This window comes from Hypanus sabinus, chromosome 17 (assembly GCF_030144855.1).
Source record: "Hypanus sabinus isolate sHypSab1 chromosome 17, sHypSab1.hap1, whole genome shotgun sequence".
In the NCBI taxonomy this organism is placed as follows: Eukaryota; Metazoa; Chordata; class Chondrichthyes; order Myliobatiformes; family Dasyatidae; genus Hypanus; species Hypanus sabinus.
In genome coordinates, this window is record NC_082722.1 from 5,132,071 (window position 1) to 5,155,458 (window position 23,388).

General features: G+C 47.1%; 1 protein-coding gene across 4 annotated transcripts in view; it reads left to right on the forward strand.

The window, feature by feature from the left end:
- Positions 1 to 7,820: 7,820 nt before the first annotated feature.
- slc38a7 (solute carrier family 38 member 7) overlaps positions 7,821 to 23,388 on the forward strand; it is a 117,632-nt gene continuing 102,064 nt past the window's right edge. The window contains exons 1-2 of one of the 4 annotated variants that reach the window (XM_059992486.1): positions 7,821 to 7,907; positions 14,704 to 15,038. In XM_059992486.1, coding sequence (XP_059848469.1) covers positions 14,787 to 15,038 — 252 coding nt within the window. In that variant the 5' untranslated portion in view covers positions 7,821 to 7,907; positions 14,704 to 14,786. Of the gene's footprint in view, positions 7,908 to 11,819; positions 15,039 to 23,388 lie in introns of those variants that run through there. The other 3 variants (XM_059992488.1, XM_059992489.1, XM_059992485.1) reach the window with 3 other exon arrangements.

Sequence of the window (23,388 nt, forward strand, 5' to 3'; positions counted from 1 at the left end):
AAAGGTGGAACAGGCAAAGAGAGAAATGAAAGAAGGGATTGAACAGATGAAATACTTGAGAGAGGAAAAGGAATATGAGGAGTATCGGTTATACCATAGAAATAAACAGACTAGAAAAGAAGGTGACTCATTGGAGGAGCAAGAGTTAAGTAGACAGAGAGAGGATGTGAGAATTTGTGGGGAAGAGGTAGGAGGCAGAAGCGTAGAAGAGCAGAAGGAGGCGGTAGGGAAGCGACTTGCGGAAGTAGAGAGAGCCAGATAAGTTACTGAGAGGGGATTGCCAGAGGAGATGCGAAAAATACTCCAGGGGACAACCAAGTATTGAATCAAGACAGAAAGGAAGGACTCCACAAGGAGACCGAGGGAAGACGAGAACCCCGGAGACATTTGTGTGGAAGGCAGTAAAGACATACCCTGAGACAGATGGGAAGTCAGGCGAGGAGGAGAGCCAGGTCAGGTGGGAAGAAAGAGGAAGAATGATGCTGTTGTTAGTTAAAGGATCAGGACAAGTGCAGTATATCCCTTGGGGATCCCAGGACCCAGAAGGGCTGGAACACTCCATGCCAATAATCATCTTTGGAGGAGCATTCCCACAAATGCCCTATCAGGAAGAGACTAAATTCAAACAGCCCAGACAGGACTGGAAGTCCCAAGGAGGGGGACAGAGGAGCTATGGGCAGAGGGGACCAGTGAGGAGACAGGGCGAAAGAGAGGTAGAGAGATTGTGCTGGGGATGTAATCAACCAGGTCACATGAGAAGAGATTGTCCGTTTACACCATAGCCTGTCACACACCAGCAGGAACCGATAAGACGGGAACTAAAGTTTAGTCAAGGGCAAGCCCCCACAGGCCCAAGCGGACCTGTGAACCCCTAAGCGAGGTATTAGGGGTGCCCCGAGAACTCGAGTGGGAAGGGACATTACCCAATGATAACAAGGGAGGCAGACGAGGAACCCATTGTTCAGGTTATGTTAGAAGGGCAACTGACACCAATGATGATAGATACTGGAGCCACGTACACTTGTGTACAGCCACAGTATGCCCTTCACCTTCCCATGTCAGGAAAGTTTATTAAGACGGTAGGGTTCTCGGGGAAAACACAGTTGACACAGTGCACGGCTCCAGTACAGTTGAGAGTGGGAAATAAAGGAATTGTTTTGCCAGTGCTAGTATTTAAAGGAACTTGTGGTGAACTATGTGCCTGTCGGGACACGCCCCTGCTGACTGCTCCTGTGGCTCCTCCCACAGGCCCTTGTATAAAGGAGATCTGAGGCCTGACGCTCGGCCTCAGTCTCCAGGACATAGTATGATGGACACTCACTCCTGGTTCCTTCTTCCAGTCAATAAAAGCTGATATCTCGCCTTACGTCTCAGTGTGAGTTATTGATGGTGCATCAGAACTCTGATTAATTTGTTAGGTAGAGATGCCTTATTGAAACTGGAATTAAACTTAGAATGCACCAGAAATGGGCTGAGTGTGGGAAGAGCAGGGGCTCAATTGATAGTGCGAGAATACGAGAAGGCTAATGTCTTTTGGATAGGAGACATAGCAGATCAGGTTCAGGAAACCTGGGAAAAATGGAAAAAGGGCGTGCAGGCTATATTACCCAGGGCTGTAATGCCCAAATCTGAGCTACATTGTACAGTGATTTTTGATGAGTCTCAGAACGGGGAGTTAGAGGAGAGATGGCATCTGGAGGCATGTACCCAACAGCACCTGGAAGGGGATGCTGTGATAATTGGAAAGCAAGGGGCAGCTTTACAAGTTAAGTGGAACACCTTTTCAGAAAAATGGTACAGGATACCGGAGGCTGCGCCCCACGTAACGTTGTTGGTAAACAAGGGATATCAGTCTAAAGACTTAGGACCCTTAGTTAAGAGTGCTGAAACCGTAACAGTGTGGAGGAAAATCACGCCAGAGGTGTGGATATCAGAAGGCAACAATTGCAATAAAATAATGGTAAGTGTAGATATGGTAGGGACAGTGAGAGAGGTCGAAATAACTCTCCAACCACACATGCCATTGCTGGGAAAGGAAAGAGGCCAGCAGAAAGATAGAAGGTTAAATGAGTTTTGGAAGAGGACAGCGAGGCTTTGAGAGGAAGTGCGGCGGCGGCCATTTTCAAATTGTGCAATTGCGTCTCAGATCGGAGTTCTGAGAGGCGTGACTGCGCAGGCAGTATGTTACAGTATGTGGATGACCTATTGATTTGCTCCCACAGTGAGGAACAGTGTGAGCAGGACACTATAACTCTGTTAGAGAAACTCGCGCACGGAGGACATAAAGTATCCAAAAAGAAACTGCAATTTTGCACGCAGCAAGTGGAATACTTAGGGAGGGTAATATCCAAGGGAGTGAAGGCGATAGCACCAGATCAGATTGAGGCAATAACTAAGGCCCCAAAACCCCAGACTGTAGGGCAGATGATGACGTTTTTGGGAATGGCAGGGTACAGCTCAGATTGGATAGGAGAATATGCTGAGATTGTGGCACCTTTGAGAAAGATAATGAAAGAAGCAGGACATACAAATTTGAAGAACGGCTTACAGTGGAATGAAGAGGCAGAGATAGCTTTCAATACTATTAAGCAGGAATTGCAGTCAGCACCAGCATTAGCTTTGCCTGACTACGAGAAGGTTTTTCATTTGTATGTATCCAACCGACAGGAAGGTTATGTCACAGCGGTTCTAACACAAGAGACAGGCACAGGAAAAGCAAAGCAGCCAATAGCATACTACAGTACGAGACTAGATGAGGTGGCTCAGGGGTATCCACCCTGTTATCAGGGATTGGCGGCGCTGTACTATGCATATGAAAAGGCATCATCTGTAACCCTGGGCTATCCTGAGACTCTGTACACACACCACAAAGTAGCAGAATTGCTGGAAAGAGGGAAATTTGTGCTGACGCCAGCCAGGATAGCAGCGTATCAGATGCTATTGTCATTTCCAGACATAACTATACAGAGATGCACTACCAGTAATATTTTGGGCCATGAAGGAGAACCCCATGATTGTGTAGGGAAGACGATGGCATTTGCCAAATTGAGAGCAGATTTACGGTCAGAACCACTAGAGAATGCAGATAAAAAGGTTCTGTTCGTAGATGGCTCTTGTTATAGGGACTATGATGGAAATCATGCAGGGTTGCAGGATCTATAAGATTATTAGGATGGAGTCCTGTCCCCAACCGTGTTCCGCCCAATTAGCGGAAATCAAAGCCCTGACAGCTGCGTGTGAAATGATGGAAGGGGAGACAGTAGACATCTATACTGATTCGGCATATGCCCATGGAGTATGCCATTTGTTCGGGGCAGTGTGGAAACAGAGAGGTTTTAAAAAAGCAGTGGAGATCCCATACAACATTGTCAGCAAATTCTAGACTTAATAAAAGGCATAATGAAACCTAAAGCATTGGCTATAGTAAAATGTCGGGCACATAAAAAGGGAAATGATGTAATAACAAAGGGAAATCAAGCTGCGGACGAGGCAGCCAGAAAAGTGTCTGGATGTACATCAGCTGTCATTGCCCCCCAGGTAAGCCTAACTCCAGAACCTGAGGTAGAGGACCTAATTGAAATACAAGGTAAGGCAACTTTGGCAGAACAGACAATGTGGAGACGAAGGGGGGCCAAGCAGAACCCGGAAGGCTTGTGGAGCACGGAAGACGGTTTGTTGGTAGTGTCCACCCCTCTACTGACGATTCTGATTTCAGAAGTGCATGGGATTGACCATTGTGCAAGGGGGTAAGTGATAAAGAAAATAAAGGATGGTTTTACAGCCTTATTTACAGGCTTCAGTGGACTTTGTCTTGTCACAGTGCGAGGTATGCGCTCAGAATAATGTTCAGAAGGGAATTACAACCCCAATAGGTCACATTCCTGTACCTGAAGGACCATTTAAACATCTAGTGATCGATTACGTAGACATGATAAAGACAGTGAGAGGGAAAAGATACATGCTGGTAGTAATTGATCGATTTAGCAGATGAGTGGAGGCGGTACCTTCAAGAGATCAAGGGGCAAAGACAGTGGTAAAATTTCTGACAAATGAAGTGCTCCCAAGGTTTGGAATAGCTCAGACAATGGTTCAGCTTTTATCCAGAAAGTGGTCAAACTGGTACTACAGGCACTGAGGATAAAGCGAAGATTTGGATGTGTATACCCCCCTCAGTCGCAGGGCATGGTAGAGAGAATTAATGGAACCCTGAAAGCCAAGCTAAACAAAATTTGTGCAGACACTAAACTTAATTGGGTCGATGTTTTACCGTTAGCATTGATGGGTTACCTCATGCAAACTAATCGAATGACATGCCTGACACCGCATGAGGTGCTCACTGGGAAGCTATCATACCTGTGATAGGGGTAAGCAAAAATGTTGAATGGATAAACTATGTATACAACAATGAACAGAGATTCATCAACTACACCGATGAGTCACTGGAGGCCTTAGGGCAACAGCTGGATGCAACTAGCAGGATGGCGTGGCAAAACAGACAGGTACTGGATTGGCTTTTGGCAGAAAAAGTGGGTGTGTGTGTAATGTTTGGAGAACAATGCTGCTCTTTCATACCAAACAATACTAGCCCAGAAGGGTCTTTCACCAGAGCAATGAATAAATTAAAGAATCTGCGGACGGAGGTCAAACAGAATGCAGGATTTGAACATCAGTTCTTTGATTGGTTGGAAAGTAGACTCGGAGGATGGGGAGCATGGCTGAGTAAAATACCAGTAACTGTCAGTATCGTACAGTTGAGCTGTGCGCTTGTGCTGTGCTGTGCTGTTTTCTTCCTTGTCTCAAATCTCTTGTAGTGCGTGCTGCAACCAAACAATTTCCGATGCTCGTGGCAATTACTGAAGCAAGCTTAGTGGAGAAAGAAACACCGAAAATGTATCGTTACAGCCTACAACACCTGCAGGATGAACAAGAGCAAAACGACAGTGTGGGAGTAGATTGTAAGGGCTTCTGAGTCTTTTTCCCTGTCTCAGGTACAAAGGGACAGGTTTTTGACTCAGCGGCCCAGGGTAAAAGGGAGAGAATACTTTGAGGTCTTGGTGCAGAAAATTATAGTTTAACCCGAGATTTGGGAATAAGTGCTTGAGTTTATTGGGGCTTTTGTGCGCCGACTCTTAGTCTTCTTTCTCTGTCTGAGACCCTCTGGGTCTTAAAGGGAGAATATATTGGAATATAAAAGTTGCAACTTGCTATTTGCTAGAGAATGAAATCCTAAGAACGTAGAAGACAATGGTGTGTTAATGAGAGGTAGCTAAGAGATGTAGATTAGAACATGATTAAGTGATGTGATACGCAACTATAGACCGATCGCATATGCTAATGCAACTAACCAGGAGATTGCTATAACAAATGCTATGTCCAAGGATCGGTGGGCAATCAGCGACTAGATCAATGACTGTCTCAGCTTTGATTTGCAAATTAAAGTTTAACCCTTCTTGAAGAATCTTCTGCGTCTCCTGGTCCTTTGTGGGGCACGAGAAACCACGACATAGTGAGGTTAGCTGAGATCATCAGGGTCTCTCTTCCCACCATTACAGACATGTACACCACACGCTTCATCCACAAGCAAACAGTATTATGAAGGACCCCACACACCCTTTATGCAAACTCTTCTCCCTCCTGCCGTCTGGGAATGCGAAATGATAGGAGAAGACCGGAGGGGGTGGGATGAAGCTAAGAGCTGGAAAGGTGATTGGTGAAAGTGATACAGAGCTGGAGAAGGGAAAGGATCATGGGATGGGAGCATTCGGGCTCTCATGACCGGACTATGTAACAGTTTCTTCCCCCAAGCTATCAGACTCCTGGACTGACACCTTGCCCTCCTGTCCTGTTTAGTATTTATTGTAATGCCTGCACTGTTTTTGTGCACATTACGCAGTCCAGTGTAGGTCTGTAGTCTAGTGTAGTTGCTATGTGTGTTTTTTTTCTCTGTTTTTTACGTAGTTCAGTCTAGTTTTTGTACTGTGTCATGTAACACCATGGTCCTGAAAAAATGTCGTCTCATTTTTACTATGCACTGTACCAGCAGTTATGGTCGAAATGACAATAAAAGTGACTTGACTTGACTACATTTTTCCAGAGAAGGTATGGAATCTGGAACGTGGCTTGACCAGAACCCTACAAGTAACTTATCATGACTTCTTTGTCAGCTCTGTAACTCCTGAAACAATCAGAATCCTCAACTCAGCAGGCCAGGCAGCATCTATAGGGAGAAGCGCTGTCGACGTTTCGGGCCGAGACCCTTCGTCAGGACTGAGTGAAAGGAAAGGTAGTAAGAGATTTGAAAGTAGTGGGGGGAGGGGGAAATGCGAAATGATTGGAGAAGACCAGAGGGGGTGGGATGAAGCTAAGAGCTGGAAAGGTGATTGGCGGAAGTGATATAGAGCTGGAGAAGGGAAAGAATCATGGGGCGGGAGGCCTCAGGAGAAAGAAAGGGGAGGGAGCACCAGAGGGAGATGGAGAACAGGCAAACAACTAAATATGTCAGGGATGGGGTAAGAAGGGAGGAGGGGCATTAATGGAAGTTAGAGAAGTCAATGTTCATGCCATCAGATTGGAGGCTACCCAGCTGGTATATAAGGTGTTGTTCCTCCAACCTGAGTTTGGATTCATTTTGACAATAGAGGCCATGGATAGACATATTAGAATGGGAATGGGACGTGGAATTAAAATGTGTGACCACTGGGAGATCCTGCTTTCTCTGGCAGACAGAGCGTAGGTGTTCAGCGAAACGGTCTCCCAGTCTGTGTCGGGTCTCACCAATATATAAAAGGCCACACCGGGAGCACCGGACGCAGTATACCACACCAGCCGACTCACAGGTGAAGTGTCACCTCTCCTGGAAGGACTGTCTGGGGCCCTGAATATTGGTGAGGGAGGAAGTGTGAGGGCAGGTGTAGCATTTGTTCTGTTTACAAGGATAAGTGCCAAGAGGGAGATCGGTGGGAAGGGATGGGGGCGGGGGACGAGTGGAGCGATCCCTGCGGAAAGCAGAAAGAGACGGGGAGGGAAAGCTGTGTTTGGTAGTGGGATCCCGTTGGAGATGGCGGAAGTTATGGAGAATTATACGTTGGACCTGGAAGCTGGTGGGGTGGTAGGTAAGCATTTTGTGTGTGTTGTTTGAATTTCCAGCATCTGCAGATTTCCTCGTGTAGAATCCTCAGCTGTTTGGACAAATTGTAATGCTGCTTTTAAAGATCTGAGCACCTGAATGCCTAATCTGTCTTCCGCTGAATAGAGATGAGGGTAGTAGGTGATATTTCACAGCTGTGCGGGCAGTTGATACCACTGGCTCACAAGTCCAAGGTCCCAGAATGCTGAGTGTGTAGGGCTTGCATAGTGGGCAGTGCTCCAGTTTCTCCCCACGTCCCAAATTCATGAACACAGAAAAAAGCACAGGACAGCACAGCACAGTTCCAACCTTTTAACCTCCTCAAAGATCAATCTCCCATCACCTTAAAATTATAAACACAAAGTACACTTGATTTCAAAGGACGCTGCCCGACCTGCTGAGTTCATCCACGTGTTGACCTGAAAATTATGCCTCTTATAGTAGCCATTCCCGCCCCAAGAGCTGGTATCCACTCGATCATCTTGTACCCTCTCCAACCAGATCTGAACACAACGCAATATCCCAAGGGATAGAGCTGCAACATTGCCTCACGACGAACTGTTGGCCCACGTTAAGGTTATTACAAGAGCTGAGTTTAGCATCGGTATTACGGTGACCCACAGATACGCATGTCACCCTGCGCCGTGAGCATGCGCTATCGGTTTCACATGGACTACAATATCCAGAATGCACTCGCCGGCATTCCCGAGTCACGTGACGGCAGTTTCCGCGATCATATGATCTGGGGCCGGCGTTCGGGGATGCGGTGTACCGGCGCTGGGTGAGTGCATTGGATTGGGAAAGGACCCTCTTCCCTGAACCCCGGGAGCAATTGCTGGGCTGCCCTGAGCACCGTTCAGTGACTTGTCCAGGAAAGCCCGCTGTAACTGTACTGGGGGCCATGGGCTAATATGACTGAAGGAAACAAGTTAAATAAATTGGCAAAAGAAAAATCAGGGCACTTGCAGCGTGGCTAGGGTAAATGTTAAGTCACCTTTCGAGGAAAATGGATAACGATGCATTATATTTTACAAGGCGAATTGGGAAATCGCAAGTTCAGAGATGCTTGGTACAAACGTACGGTTGTAGAAACGTGTCCATTGGTGTTGACTGCAAGAGGCTTTGCTACGGGTGCAGGGGTGTCTTGGTCAGACTGGAGAATTCTGCACAGGTTTGGTGCTTCCCCGAAGTAGCAAATGCATACTGTGGGGGGGGGGGGGGAGCATTAGACGACCGTGCAGGGGGAGAGGACGTTGGCCAGGTCTCCTGCAGACGGGATGGGCCAGTGGACGTTAACCAGAGGCGTGAGTCACTGCGGACTGCAGCCATTCTCTGACTTTTGTGAATTCCTGTTAGCATTGCTCAACGTTTTTTAAAGGAAAACATTATAGAAGAGGGTGGAAAATGAAAGTCTCAGCTGTAGATATCACATGTTGAATCACATGATTTCAACTCAAGTCCAGTGGTTTATTGTCACGTGCGCAATTCTGGTGAGGAGCAGGTATAATGAAACACTTGCCGCAGCATCACAGCACGTAACTACAGAGATAACGAATTAAACCGAGAGGTACATCGAGGAGACTGGAAAAATACTTTTCTAAGGGTGGAAAAATTGATTTTAACGTAAGTTAAGAGGTTAACACAGGATTGTGGGCTGAAGGGCCTGTTATGTTCTAATGAAGAGAATGAGAAGGACAGACTCAGCAACTGCATATTAAAACAATTCAAAAATCAGAGTTCATTAAAAAGAAAGACTCCATTTCTAGGTAGCATAGTGGTTAGCACAATGCTTTACAGTACCAGCAACCCAGGTCCATTTCACAGCACTGCCTGTAAGCAGTTTGTATGTACTCCCGTGACTGCCCAGCCTTCCTCCCACAGGCCAAAGATGGAGTGGTTGGTGGGTTAATTGGTCATTGTCAATTGTCCCATGATTAGGTTAGGATTAGACTGGGGGTTACTGGGTGCTGGGGTTTAATATTGCCCCGTGATTAGGTTAGGGTTAGACTGGGGGGTTACTGGGTGCTGGGGTTTAATATTGCCTGTGATTAGGTTAGGATTAGACTGGGGGTTACTGGGTGCTGGGGTTTAATATTGCCTGTGATTAGGTTAGGATTAGACTGGGGGTTACTGGGTTCTGGGGTTTAATATTGCCTGTGATTAGGTTAGGATTAGACTGGGGGGTTACTGGGTGCTGGGGTTTAATATTGCCTGTGATTAGGTTAGGGTTAGACTGGGGGTTACTGGGTGCTGGGGTTTAATATCGCCTGTGATTAGGTTAGGGTTAGACTGGGGGTTACTGGGTTCTGGGGTTCAACATTGCCCCGTGATTAGGTTAGGGTTAGACTGGGGGTTACTGGGGGGTTCAGTTTGATGGGTTGAAGTGCCTATTCTGCACTATGTCAATAGATTTTTAAGAATTGCCGTACTCCAAGCTTCAGTGAGCCGGTTAATCCTGACCCCAGGTGCTTTGTGTGTGTGGAGTTTGCATGTTATCACTGTGAATGTGTTGGTTAACCCCCACACTCCGTGCTCGGGCCTTCTCCCACAATCCCAAATGCGTGCTGGTTGCTAGCGTAGGTGAGGGACACAACCTGTGCAGTCGTGGGCAGTGTGGCGAATGGTTTCCGTGGGGGAGGGGCCTGTATGTGCCCTACCCGACTTGCCTGTGTGCATTCTGATTGCTGTTGTAAGGTGGGAGATGCCAGTCAATCTGCATGTCAGCAAGTGTCTGTAATTATCAGGTTCAACAAGAAAAGTAAATGTTTGTGGAAAATGGAACAGAAAATGTGTAAGTACTCAGCAGGCCAGTCAGCATTGGTAGAGAGAGAAACAGAGTTAAAGTTTGTGTCACAGACCCTGTGTCACATTCATGTCTTTAAGACATAGGAGCAGAATTAGGCCATTTGGCCCATTGAGTCTATTCCACCATTTCATCATGGCTGATCCATTGCCTTCTCAACCCCATTCTTCTGCCTTCTCCTCGTACCCGTACCGTTTCACACCCTGACTAATCAAGAACCTGTCAATCTCCTCCTTCAATACACCCAATGATTTGGCCTCCACAATTGTCCGTGGCACCAAATCCCACTGATATACCAACCTCTGGCTAAAGAAATTCCGCCTCATCTCTGTTCTAAATGGGCATCCCTCTGTTTTGAGGCCGTGTCATTTGGACTTCCCCACCAAAGGAAACATCCTCTCCACATCCACTCTGTCTGGGCCTTTCAATGTTTGATAGGTTTCAATGAGATCCTCCTCATTCTTCTATATTCCAGTGAGTAAAGACCAAGAGCCATCATGGCTCCTCATATGGAAAGCTCTTCATTCCCAGAATCCTCCTCATGAGCCTCCTCTCTCTTGCGAATGTCAGCACATCCTTCCTTGAAGGCCCAGTTCTCCAAGTGGGGTCTCACCAATGCCTTTTACATCCTTTTATATTGTCGTCCTCTTGAAATGAGTGCCCCTCCTCACCACTGACTCAACTTGGAATGAGTGCCCCTCCTCACCACTGACTCAACTTGGAATGAGTGCCCCTCCTCACCACCGACTCAACTTGGAATGAGTGCCCCTACTCACCACCGACTCAACTTGGAATGAGTGCCCCTCCTCACCACCAACTCAACTTGAAATGAGTGCCCCTCCTCACCACCGACTCAACTTGGAATGAGTGCCCCTCCTCACCACCGACTCAACTTGGAATGAGTGCCCCTACTCACCACCGACTCAACTTGAAATGAGTGCCCCTCCTCACCACCGACTCAACTTGGAATGAGTGCCCCTCCTCACCACCAACTCAACTTGGAATGAGTGCCCCTCCTCACCACCGACTCAACTTGGAATGAGTGCCCCTCCTCACCACCAACTCAACTTGGAATGAGTGCCCCTCCTCACCACCAACTCAACTTGAAATGAGTGCCCCTACTCACCACCGACTCAACTTGAAATGAGTGCCCCTCCTCACCACCGACTCAACTTGAAATGAGTGTCCCTCCTCACCACCGACTCAACTTGGAATGAGTGCCCCTACTCACCACCGACTCAACTTGGAATGAGTGTCCCTCCTCACCACCAACTCAACTTGGAATGAGTGCCCCTACTCACCACCGACTCAACTTGGAATGAGTGCCCCTCCTCACCACCAACTCAACTTGAAATGAGTGCCCCTCCTCACCACCGACTCAACTTGAAATGAGTGCCCCTCCTCACCACCGACTCAACTTGGAATGAGTGCCCCTCCTCACCACCGACTCAACTTGGAATGAGTGCCCCTCCTCACCACCGACTCAACTTGAAATGAGTGCCCCTCCTCACCACCGACTCAACTTGAAATGAGTGTCCCTCCTCACCACCGACTCAACTTGGAATGAGTGCCCCTCCTCACCACCAACTCAACTTGAAATGAGTGCCCCTACTCACCACCGACTCTACTTGAAATGAGTGCCCCTCCTCACCACCAACTCAACTTGAAATGAGTGCCCCTACTCACCACCGACTCTACTTGGAATGAGTGCCCCTCCTCACCACCGATTCAACTTGGAATGAGTGCCCCTCCTCACCACCAACTCAACTTGAAATGAGTGCCCCTCCTCACCACCGACTCTACTTGGAATGAGTGCCCCTCCTCACCACCGACTCAACTTGGAATGAGTGCCCCTCCTCACCACCAACTCAACTTGAAATGAGTGCCCCTCCTCACCACTGACTCAACTTGGAATGAGTGCCCCTACTCACCACCGACTCAACTTGAAATGAGTGCCCCTCCTCACCACCGACTCTACTTGGAACGAGTGCCCCTCCTCACCACCGACTCTACTTGGAACGAGTGCCCCTCCTCACCACCGACTCTACTTGGAATGAGTGCCCCTCCTCACCACCGATTCAACTTGGAAAGTAACCTTTCGGGAAGCCTGCACGAGGATTCCCAAATCTCTTTGCACCTCTGATTTTTGTCAACATTTAAAAAGTAGTCTGTGCTTTTATTCCTTCTACCAAAGTGTATGACCTTACATTTTCCGACACTGTATTCCATCTGCTTTGTTTCCCATTCTTCTAATCTGTCTAAGTCCTTCTGCAGCTGATCTGATTCCTCCGCCAATCTTCATATCATCTACAAGCCTGGCCACAAAACCATCTATTTCATTATCCAAAACACAGACCCCTATGGAAAACCACTAGTCACTGGCAGCCAATCTAAAAAGGATCCCTTTATTCCCAATTGGCTAATGTTCTATCTGTGCTAGTATCTTTTCTGTAATACCACGGGCCCTTAGCTTGTTAAGCAGCCTCATGCGCAGCAACTTGTCAAAGGCCTTCTGAAAATCCAAGTACACATCTACCAACTCTCCTTTGTCTATCCAGCTTGTTACTTCTTAAAAGATTTCTAACAGATTTGTCAGGCAAGATTTCCCCTGAGGAAACCGTGCTGACTTTGGCCTATTTTGTCATGTGCCTCCAAGTATCCCGAATCCACATCCTTAACAATCGACTCCAACATCTTCCCAACCTCTGAAGCCACGCTAACTGGCCCAAAATTTCCTTTCTTGAAGATCGGGGTGATATTTGCAATTCTCTAGTCCTCCAGAACCACGCTCGAATCTGCTGATTCTGCACAAGCTCTTCATGCACCCGTTTTTAGAATCCTGTGGTGTAATCCATCAGGTGGAGGTGACTTATCTACCTTCCCACCTTTCCAACTTCTGTCCCTACTGCTCCTTCCACCCTACTGCTAGTGTCTTCCACAGTGACTAAATACTTATTCATCTCATCTGCCATTTTCTAGTCCCACATTATTATCTCTCCAGCATCATTTTCCAGCATTCCAATATCTACTCTTGCCTCTTTATATATCTAAATGAAAGTTTGGTATCATTTTTGATATTATTGGCTTATGTTCATATTTCATCTTCCCCACCCCCCATGGTTTTTTTTAGCTGCCTTCTTTGGATTTAGAAATTTTGCCGCTCTCAAACTTCCCACTAATTTTTGTTGTATTGTATATACCCTCTCTTTTGCTTTTGATGTCTTTGACTTGTCCGCCATGGTGGTGTCATCCTGCCTTTAGAATAGCTTTGGAAAGATATCTATCCTACACGTTCCGAATTAATCCCAGAAATTCCAGGCATGGCTGCTGCAGATCTGCTGTTGAGTATTGACTATGTGGCCCTGGGTGGAGGGCTCGACTCGTGTTCCATCTGGATGATGGTACCTCTGACAGATCATCAGAATGAGATGAGGCATCCATTAGTCTGGCGAGACCATGGATCTGCGCCTGGAAAATCAGTCTGTGTTGGTGTGGAGGCCCACACGGGAGTGACCGTCCCGGCTGCAGCGACTGCATTTGAAGGCCCGGTGTTGTCCTGGTGCTGTTGTTACAGCGAGTCAGCTTTTCTTCAGCAGCAAGCCTCAGCTTCTCTTCTCTTTTCAGACCTCTGCGTAGTTCCAGTCTCCAGCGAGAGCGGTCGCTTGCAATGTCCTCCCACCTCTCGATGTTCATCAGCATGTTACTGGTTATTTAGTATTTTTATTTACTTAGTGGTATGGACTGTGTGTGTGGGAGGGGGAGAGACCAGAACACGCAGAGAAAACCCACGCACCCCACGAGGAGGACGTACAGAGACTCCTTACAGAATGGCAATGGAATTGAGTGCCGACTCGGAATGCTCCACCTGTAACACTGTCACGGTCTCCGCTACGACGGCTACTGAGATGCACTGAAAAGCGAATCAGGTTTAATGTCACTTGCGCATCTTGTGAGATTTGTTTTGTGGCAGCAGTGCAGTAAAATACAAAGATTTATGTTGTAAATCATTAAGACAAGGGTATAAAATTAAATAGTGCAAAAAGCAGACATTTCCAGGTCCAGCAGCCACAATGAGGTAGTTTGAGAGATCAAGTGCTCATCGTTAGCATTGGAAAGGCCCGTTCAAGAGTTGTGACAGCTGGACAATGCTGTCCTTGAGCCTGGGGGTGGCGAGGGTGTTATTAGAGACACAGGCCCTCCTGGCCCAATGAGCCAGTGTGGCACATTTAAACCCACTGGGCAAATTGGCCTGCTGACCTGTATGCCTTTGGAATGTGGGAGGAAACCCTCATGGTGACAGGGAGAATGAACAAACAGACAGCAGCAGGAAATGAACCCCAGTCACTGCCACTATAATTGTATTTGTATTGTAATTGCTGCCATATTTGTATTGGGGGGGGGGGGAGAGAGAAAGAGAAAATGAGGGATGTCTTCTCTCATGATAGGTTTTGTGCTGGAGTGCCTTGGCTGCTATTTGAACCCATGATCTCATGAGAGAAGATAGTGGAGCCAGCAGGCACAGGTGTAGGCCCTTGGGCCCATCGTGTCTATGCTGACACATCTACACGTTTTCCAGCACCTGGCCTGTTGCCAGTTCAAGTCATTGTCCAGTTGCTATCTAAATGCAGTGGAAGTAGCTCTTTCCCCCGCCCACTCAGGCTGAGTGAAAGTATATAGTGGTTTGGGGGGAAGGGCAGATAGTCTTTGCTCTGTTTTTCTAATTGCAGCACGTTTTGTTTCGTTTTCTCTGCCTCTCCCATTCTCGTCCTTTTAGATGCTGAGTGAAAGGCCTCTGGCTCTGTGGATGGTCCAGGCTAACCGAGCCCGTTTGTGTGAACCGGTGGGCACTGCACAGGGATGGCCTGCTGTGAGCCCTCAGTGAACAGTGACCAGCAGGACTGGGGCTGGAGCCAGGAGCGTGGGGAGCGCACTCTCCTCCTGCCCAGCCCGTCCACCCAGCAGCCAAGGGGCGCAGGGAAGCAGGGAAGGACACCAGCCTATGCGGCTGTCTTCATTGTAGTCAATGCCGCACTGGGCGCAGGCCTGCTCAACTTCCCCTATGCCTTCTACGTGGCCGGAGGAGTGGTGGCTGGCATCGTCCTGCAGATGGTGAGTCCATCTTTACAGACATAGCTCTTCAACCTTTCCTTCCCGGTCTCCTCCAGCCTCGTCCGGCGATTCAGCAAGACACTCTGATGGGATCTGAGCTTTTCCATTTGGCAAGTTTGGGATTAGCTTGATATCGAGCCAGAGTGACACAATGGTGCAGCAAGCAAAGGCACCCCTCCAGAGAGCTAGGTTCAACCCTGACTCCAGGTGCTGTCCATGTGAAGTTTACAGACAGACAGACAGACTTTATTGATCCCGAGGGAAATAGGGTTTCGTTACAGTCCAAGAATAGTGTAAACGTGCTCTCCCTGTGATCATACGGGCCCCCCCCCCCCGGGTGCTCTGGTGATGTGACCCGTCAGAATGCTGTCCACCGTACTTCTGTACAAGTGACGTTTTCCATCCTGCAGAACCATTTCAGAATCTCGTGGTTCACAGTTACTTCTCTCAGAACGTCGGGGTGTAGTCCAGGTCACTTGCCCACCTTCAGCCCTTTCAGCTTCCCCTTGCTGACTCACCTCTGCCCCGATACTGCAAGTGTCTTCCACAATGAAAACTGATGCAAAATACTTAGGTTTGTCCCCCATTACTAGCTCTGCAGTGGTCCAAATGCACTCTCACCTCTTTTACTCTTTATATTTCTGAAAAAGCTTTTTCTGTCTGATATTATTGGTTAGCTTCATATTCATCTTTTCTCTCCTCACGGCTTATTTTAGTTGTTTTTTTGGTTTTTAAAAGCTTCCTCTGACGTCCCTTTAGTTTTTGCTCTTTTATACGCACTCTCTCTTTTGCTTTTTGCTGCCTTTGACTTCTCAGCCAGTGGCCCGTCCTCACTTCTTTAGGGTGTATCTGTCTGTCCTGCACTTTTCTGCTCCCAGAAGCTCCAGCCATTTCTGTTTTGCTGTTATCCCTTCCAGTCAACTTTGGCCAGCTCTTCTCTCAGACCTCTAAACTCCACTGTAATGCTGATACATGGGACTGCAGTTTCCCCCCTCAAATTGCAGAGTGAATCCTATCATATTATGATCACTGTCTCCTTAGGGCTATTTTATCTTAAGCTCCCTAACCAAATCGGAGTTATTACGTAACACCCAAACCAGAATTGCCATTCCCCGAGTGGGCTTAAACACAAGCTGCTCTAAAAGCCACCTCGTAGGGATTCTACAAATTCCATCTTTTGGTACCCAGCACCAAACTGATTTTCCCAGTTTACCTAGTGATTGAAATCCCCATGCCTATCGTGGTATTGACCTTCTTATATGCTTTTTTTCTGTCTCCTGTTGTATTTTGCAGACCACATCCTAGCCTGTATTTAACAATGTCATACGTGCTAATTTGTAACTGCACTATAATTTCCTTACACAGCACCCATTCAAATATAACACCTTCTGTCCTGTATTTGTCACCTTTTTTATTTTGTCCCCCGTGTTACACTGCAACTCATCTTACTGACTGTGATTTTGCCCTATCATATGCCTGTCCTTCCTCTAAGTCTGACTACACACTGTATCTGCTTGTAAAACAACTGCACAATATTCAGCGTGAAAGGTCCTTTTACGTTTTACATTCTGAGGTTTGAAGATATCCTCAAATGGATAACTGTCAGAGGCAAAAGTGACTAAGTATTTGGCTTCTAACTTCCAGTTGACTTGCTTCTCTTCCACCGGATTAAAGCTTCTCTTTCTCGATGGTACGTGCACAAGTCTGGGTTTAGGACACTTCCACTGCTACCAAGGGCAAGACCTCATGGCAAGGGAAATCAGACCCAAATTTTCATGAATACAGGGTAACCTTGGTATTGATCGGAAGTGACAGCCCAGTGGCAGGAGACTGGAGGCCCAGAGGCCTGTCTTGAGTTGGAGGGCTATCTATGGGAGGGAGGGAGGAATGGGGCTGGTTTGACTGTTCGGTTCTTGTCTTCTGTGTTGTCCTGCTGAGCATTGGGCACGTGGTATGTTGGTGCCCATTCGTGTGACAACACTTACTAGCTGCCTCAGCACGTCCTTGTGAAAACAATCAACATCATTCTCTGTATTTTTCAAAGTATACATAATAAATACATCTGAATCTGTATGGAAAACAGACGGGTCCCATGGGGATTGGGTGGTATGATAAGATACAGGTACAGCTCTCATTTCTTGAGGCCATGTCCTGTGTTACATTTCCATTGGTGACCATCTCCAGCAAACGGAATCTGGAGCGTGCCACACCCACAAATGTCGCTGGGTGACTTTGCAGGTGGTTCTCTGGCAATCTCATTTTCACCATGAACGTCCAGTCCCTGTACATTAATTATCTCCAGATGCATTGATGTCAGTAGGGGTTAGCCCGTCTCCATTCCTCCTGTAATCCACAACCAGCTCCTTTGTGTTTGCGACATTGAGGGAGAGGTTGTTTTCTTGACACCACTGTGTCAGAGAAATGTCTTCTTCCCTGTAGGCCACCTCGTTACAGTTTGAGATTAGGCCAATCAACGTAGTGTTGTCGGCAAATTTAATTAACAGATTGGAGTGTGGGTGGAGGTGCAATCATGGGTATACAGGGAGTAAAGGAGGGGACTCAGTATGCAGCCCTGAGGAGCTCCTGTGTTGAGAGTCAGAGGGGTGGAGGTGAGGGAGCCCACTCTTATCAGCTGCCGACAATCTGACAGGAAGTCCAGGATCCAGCTGCACAAGACAAGGTCAAGGCCGAGTTCTCTCAGTTTCTTGTCGAGCCTGGATGCAACTATGGCATTGAATGCTGAACTGTAGTCCAAGAACAGCATTCTCACATAAGCATCCTTCTCCAGATGTGTAAGGACGGTGTGTGGAGCTGCGGCTATTGTGTCTGTCGATCAGTTGACAGTAGGCAAATTGCAGGGGGTCCAGTTTGGGGTCAAGCTGTAGATGTTGATGCAATTTCTCAAAGTTCTGGTAATTGATCTCCCCCCTCCCCTCAACATTCCCATTCTCATTTCCCCCTCTTGCCTCGTCTCCTTCTCTGCCCATCACCTCTCTCTGCTGCTCCTCCCCCTTCCCTCTCTTCCATGGCCTCTGTCCTCTCCTATCAGATACCCCCTTCCCCAGCCCTTTCACCAATCAACTTCCCACATCTTTACTTCATTCCTCTCGTTCCTGGTTTCACCTACCGCCTTGCACTTCCTACTCCCCTACCCCAGGTTTTTACTCTGACCATCTTTTTTCCCAGTCCTGATGAAGGGTCCAGGCCCAAAATGTTGACTGTTTACTCTTTTCCCTGGATGCAGCCTGACCTGCTGAGTCCCTCCAGCATTGTGTGTGTTGCTGGTCAGGGTTTCCAGCACCTGAGCCTCCTGTCAGGCCGCGATTGGCTTTGTGAATTTTTGTACACCCCAGCCCAATCACAGGACACTTCACAATGACCAGTCAGTACGTCTAGGAGGAAACAACCACCCAGAGGAATTCCTCGCTGTGGTGCTAACCGCTGCGGTAGCTTGCCGCCCAGGAAGGGTTGCAACAATGGCATCAGCTCCAGTTCAGCTCCTTGTTCTTGGTGCTGAAGGCTTTCGTATCCATCTTGTTGATGTCCTAAGCACAAGGTGGGCCTCTTGATCTTTGGATGTTACTCCATCACCTGTCTCCTTGGCAGTCTGGATTTGGACTGATTTATTAGATGGATGTCAAAACATAGTGAAATGCATCAACAACCAATGCAGCCTGAGGAAAACTCACAAGAGCCCCCATGCTTTCCAGTGCCAATGTAGCATGCCCACCAGGTTTTGCAGAGTACAACAGAACAGACCAAGAAATGACCATATAACAATTACAGCACGGAAACAGGCCATCTCGGTCCTTCTAGTCTGTGCCGAACGCTTACACTCACCTAGTCACACCTACCTGCACTCAGCCCATAACCCTCCATTCCTTTTCTGTCCATATACCTATCCAATTTTACTTTAAATGACAATACCGAACCTGCCTCTACCACTTCTACTAGAAGCTCATTCCACACAGCTACCACTCTCTGAGTAAAGAAGTTCCCCCTCATGTTACCCCTAAACTTTTGTCCCTTAACTCTCAACTCATGTCCTCTTGTTTGAATCTCCCCTACTCTCAATGGAAAAAGCCTATCCACGTCAACTCTATCCATCCCCCTCATAATTTTAAATACCTCTATCAAGTCCCCCCTCAACCTTCTACACTTGAAAGAATAAAGACCTAACTTGTTCAACCTTTCTCTGTAACTTAGGTGCTGAAACCCAGGTAACATTCTAGTAAATCTCCTCTGTACTCTCTCTATTTTGTTGACATCTTTCCTATAATTCGGTGACCAGAACTGTACACAATACTCCAAATTTGGCCTCACCAATGCCTTGTACAAATTTAACATTACTTTCCAACTCCAATACTCAATGCTCTGATTTATAAAGGCCAGCATACCAAAAGCTTTCTTCACCACCCTATCCACATGAGATTCCACCTTCAGTGAGCTATTCATCATTATTCCTAGATCACTCTGTTCTACTGCATTCTTCAATGCCCTACCATTTACCATGTATGTCCTATTTGGATTATTCCTACCAAAATGTAGCACCTCACACTTAACAGCATTAAACTCCATCTGCCACCTTTCAGCCCACTCTTCTAACTTTGCCTAAATCTCTCTGCAAGCTTTGAAAACTACTTCATTACCCACAATGCAACCTATCTTGGTATCATCTGCAAACTTACTAATCCAATTTACCAACCCATCATCCAGATCATTAACGTATATGACAAATAACATCAGACCCAGTACAGATCCCTGAGGCACACCACTAGTCACCAGCCTCCAACCTGACAAACAGTTATCCACCACTACTCTCTGCCATCTCCCACCCAGCCACTGTTGAATCCATTTTACTACTTCAATATTTATACCTAACGATTGAACCTTCCTAACTAACCTTCCATGTGGAACCTTGTCAAAGGCCTTACTGAAGTCCATATAGACAACATCCACTGCTTTACCCTCGTCAACTTTCCTAGAAACCTCATCAAAAAAATTCAATAAGATTTGTCAAACATGACCTTCCACGCACAAATCCATGTTGACTGTTCCTAATCAGACCATGTCTATCCAGACAATTATATATACTATCTCTAAGAATACTTTCCATTAATTTACCCACTACTGACGTCAAACTGGCAGGCCGATAATTGCTAGGTTTACTCTTAGAACCCTTTTTAAACAACGGAACCACATGAGCAATACGCCAATCCTCTAGTACCATCCCCTTTTTTAATGACATTTGAAATATTTCTGTCAGAGACCCTGCTATTTCAACACTAACTTCCCTCAAGGTCCTAGGGAACATCCTGTCAGGACCCGGAGATTTATCCACTTTTATATTCCTTAAAAGCGCCAGCTTTTCCTCCTCTTTAATCGTCATAGTTTCCATAACGTCCCTACTTGTTTCCCTTACCTTACACAATTCAATATCCTTCTCCTTAGTGAATAACAAAGAAAAGAAATTGTTCAAAATCTCCCTTATCTCTTTTGGCTCCACACATAGCTGTCCACTCTGATTCTCTAAGGCACCAATTTTATCCTTCACTATCCTTTTGCTATTAATGTAACTGTAGAAACACTTTGGATTTATTTTCATTTTACTTGCCAAAGCAACCTTGTATCATCTTTTAGCTTTTCTAATTTCTTTCTTAAGATTCTTTTTACATTCTTTATATTCCTCGAGCACCTCATTTACTCCATGCTGCCTATATTTATTGTAGATCTCCCTCTTTTTCCAAACCAAGTTTCCAATATCTCTTGAAAACCATGGCTCTCTCAAACTTTTAACCTTTCCTTTCACCCTAACAGGAACATAAAGATTCTGTACTCTCAAAATTTCACCTTTAAATGACCTCCATTTCTCTATTACATCTTTCCCATAAAACAAATTGTCCCAATCCACTCCTTCTAAATCCTTTTGCATCTCCTCAAAGTTAACCTTTCTCCAATCAAAAATCTCAACCCTGGGTCCAGTCCTATCCTTCGCCATAATTATATTGAAACTAATGGTATTGTGATCACTGGACCCGAAGTGCTCCCCAACACATACCTCCGTCACCTGACCTATCTCATTCCCTAACAGGAGATCCAACACTGCCCCTTCTGTAGTCGGTACCTCAATGTATTGCTGCAAAAAAACTATCCTGCATACATTTTACAAACTTCAAACCATCCAGCCCTTTTACCGAATGGGCTTCCCAGTCTTTGTATGGAAAATTAAAATCTCCCACTATCACTACCCTGTGCTTACTACAAATATCTACTATCTCCTTACAAATTTGCTCCTCCAATTCTCGCTCCCCATTAGGTGGTTTATAATGCACCCCTATAATTGTTACTACACCTTTCCCATTCCTCAATTCCACCCAAATAGTCTTCCTAGATGAGCCCTCTAATTTATCCTGCCAAAGCATCGCTGTAATATTTTCTCTGACAAGCAATGCAACACCTCCCCCTCTGGCCCCTCCAATTCTATCACACCTGAAGCAATGAAATCCGGGAATATTTAGTTGCCAATCACACCCCTCCTGCAACCATGTTTCACTAATAGCTACAACACCATATTTCCAGGTATCAATCCATGCTCTAAGCTCATCCACCTTTTTTACAATGCTCCTAGCATTAAAATAGGTGCATTTAAGAAACTCTCCATCTCTTATTCTCTGTTTATCCCTAACGGTGCAAACAACTTTATTATCTTTTTCTTTCTTCTCCCCTACATCTTTGGTCTGAGTGCTCCCCTTCTCTACCACCTGCCTATCCTCACTCACACACTGTCTACTAGCTTTCTCAATTTGTGAACTAACCGCCTCTCTCCTAGTCTCTTCAATTTGATTCCCACCCACCCTCCCCAACCATTCTAGTTTAAACTCTCTCCAATAGCCTTCGCAAATCTCCCCACCAGGATATTGATCCCCCTAGGATTCAAGTGTAACCCGTCCTTTTTGTACAGGTCACACCTGCCTCAAAAGAGGTCCCAATGATCCAGAAACTTGAATCCCTGCCCCCTGCTCCAATCCCTCAGCCATGCATTCATCCTCCACCTCATTCCATTCCTATTCTCACTGTCGCTTGGCACAGGCAGTAATCCCGAGATTACTACCTTTGCGGTCCTTCTTCTCAACTGCCATCCTAACTCCCTATATTCTCCTTTCAGGACCCCTTCCCTTTTCCTACCTATGTCATTGGTACCTATATGTACCACGACCTCTGGCTCCTCACCCTCCCACTTCAGGACATCTTGGACGTAATCAGTAACATCCTGGACCCTGGCTCCAGGACGGCAAACTACCATCCGGGTCTCCCGATCGCGTCCACAGAACCGCCTATCTGACCCCCTAACTATCGAGTCCCCTATCACTACTGCCTTCCTCTTCCTTTCCCTACCCTGAGCCACAGGGCCAGGCTCTGTGCCGGAGGCATGGCCACTGTTGCTTCCCCCAGGTAGGCTGTCCCTGACCCCCCCCCCCCCCAGCAGTACTCTAACAGGAGTACTTATTGTCAAGGGGTACAGCCACTGGGATACTCTCTAGTATCTGACTCTTCCCCTTTCCCCTGCTAACCATGACCCACCTGTCTGCCTCCCGTAGCCCCGGTGTGACCACCTGCCTGTAACTCCTCTCTATCAACTCTTCACTCTCCCTGACCAGACGAAGGTCATCGAGCTGCAGCTCCAGTTCCCTAATACGGTCCCTTAGGAGCTGCAGCTCGGCGCACCTGGCGCAGATGTGGACGTCCGGGAGGCTAGGAGACTCCAGGACCTCCCACATCCGACACCGAGAACAGCAAGCTGCCCTCACACTCATACTTCCCCCCTTTCCTCAAATAGCAGGAAAAACTGAAAACTAAACCTGCCTTGTCTCGCCTGTTTCTGCCTAAGCCCATTGAGCCAAAGCCCTTAAGCCTTCACTCTGCTCCCGGCTCACTCCGCTGCCCGCCGCACAAGGCTGTGTTCCTTTTAAATCTTCCGCACTTCACTGCCCGACGTCACACGCCTGCACAGTCCCGCCTCTCTCAACCCTGATGAGAAGAAAAAATCAAAATGGCACCCGCAGCACTCCCATTCTGATTCTCGGACTTCCTCCTCCAAAAAAATATAAAGCAATGACAGTCAACAAAAGGCCCATTTCTCTTTCCCTCCCACCATAACCCGATCCAAAGTCTCCGGCTGGCATAGCTTCTCTGCCCCCCCACAGGGATCGCTCCTCACTCTTCCTTCCCCAGACACTCCCCTGTAACTGCAACCACTTCACAGACAGAGGAGGGCTAACACCCCAGGGCAGGACTCGGCCGCACATCCACACCTAAAGGACGAGGGATACTCCTTTGATAACAACATGCA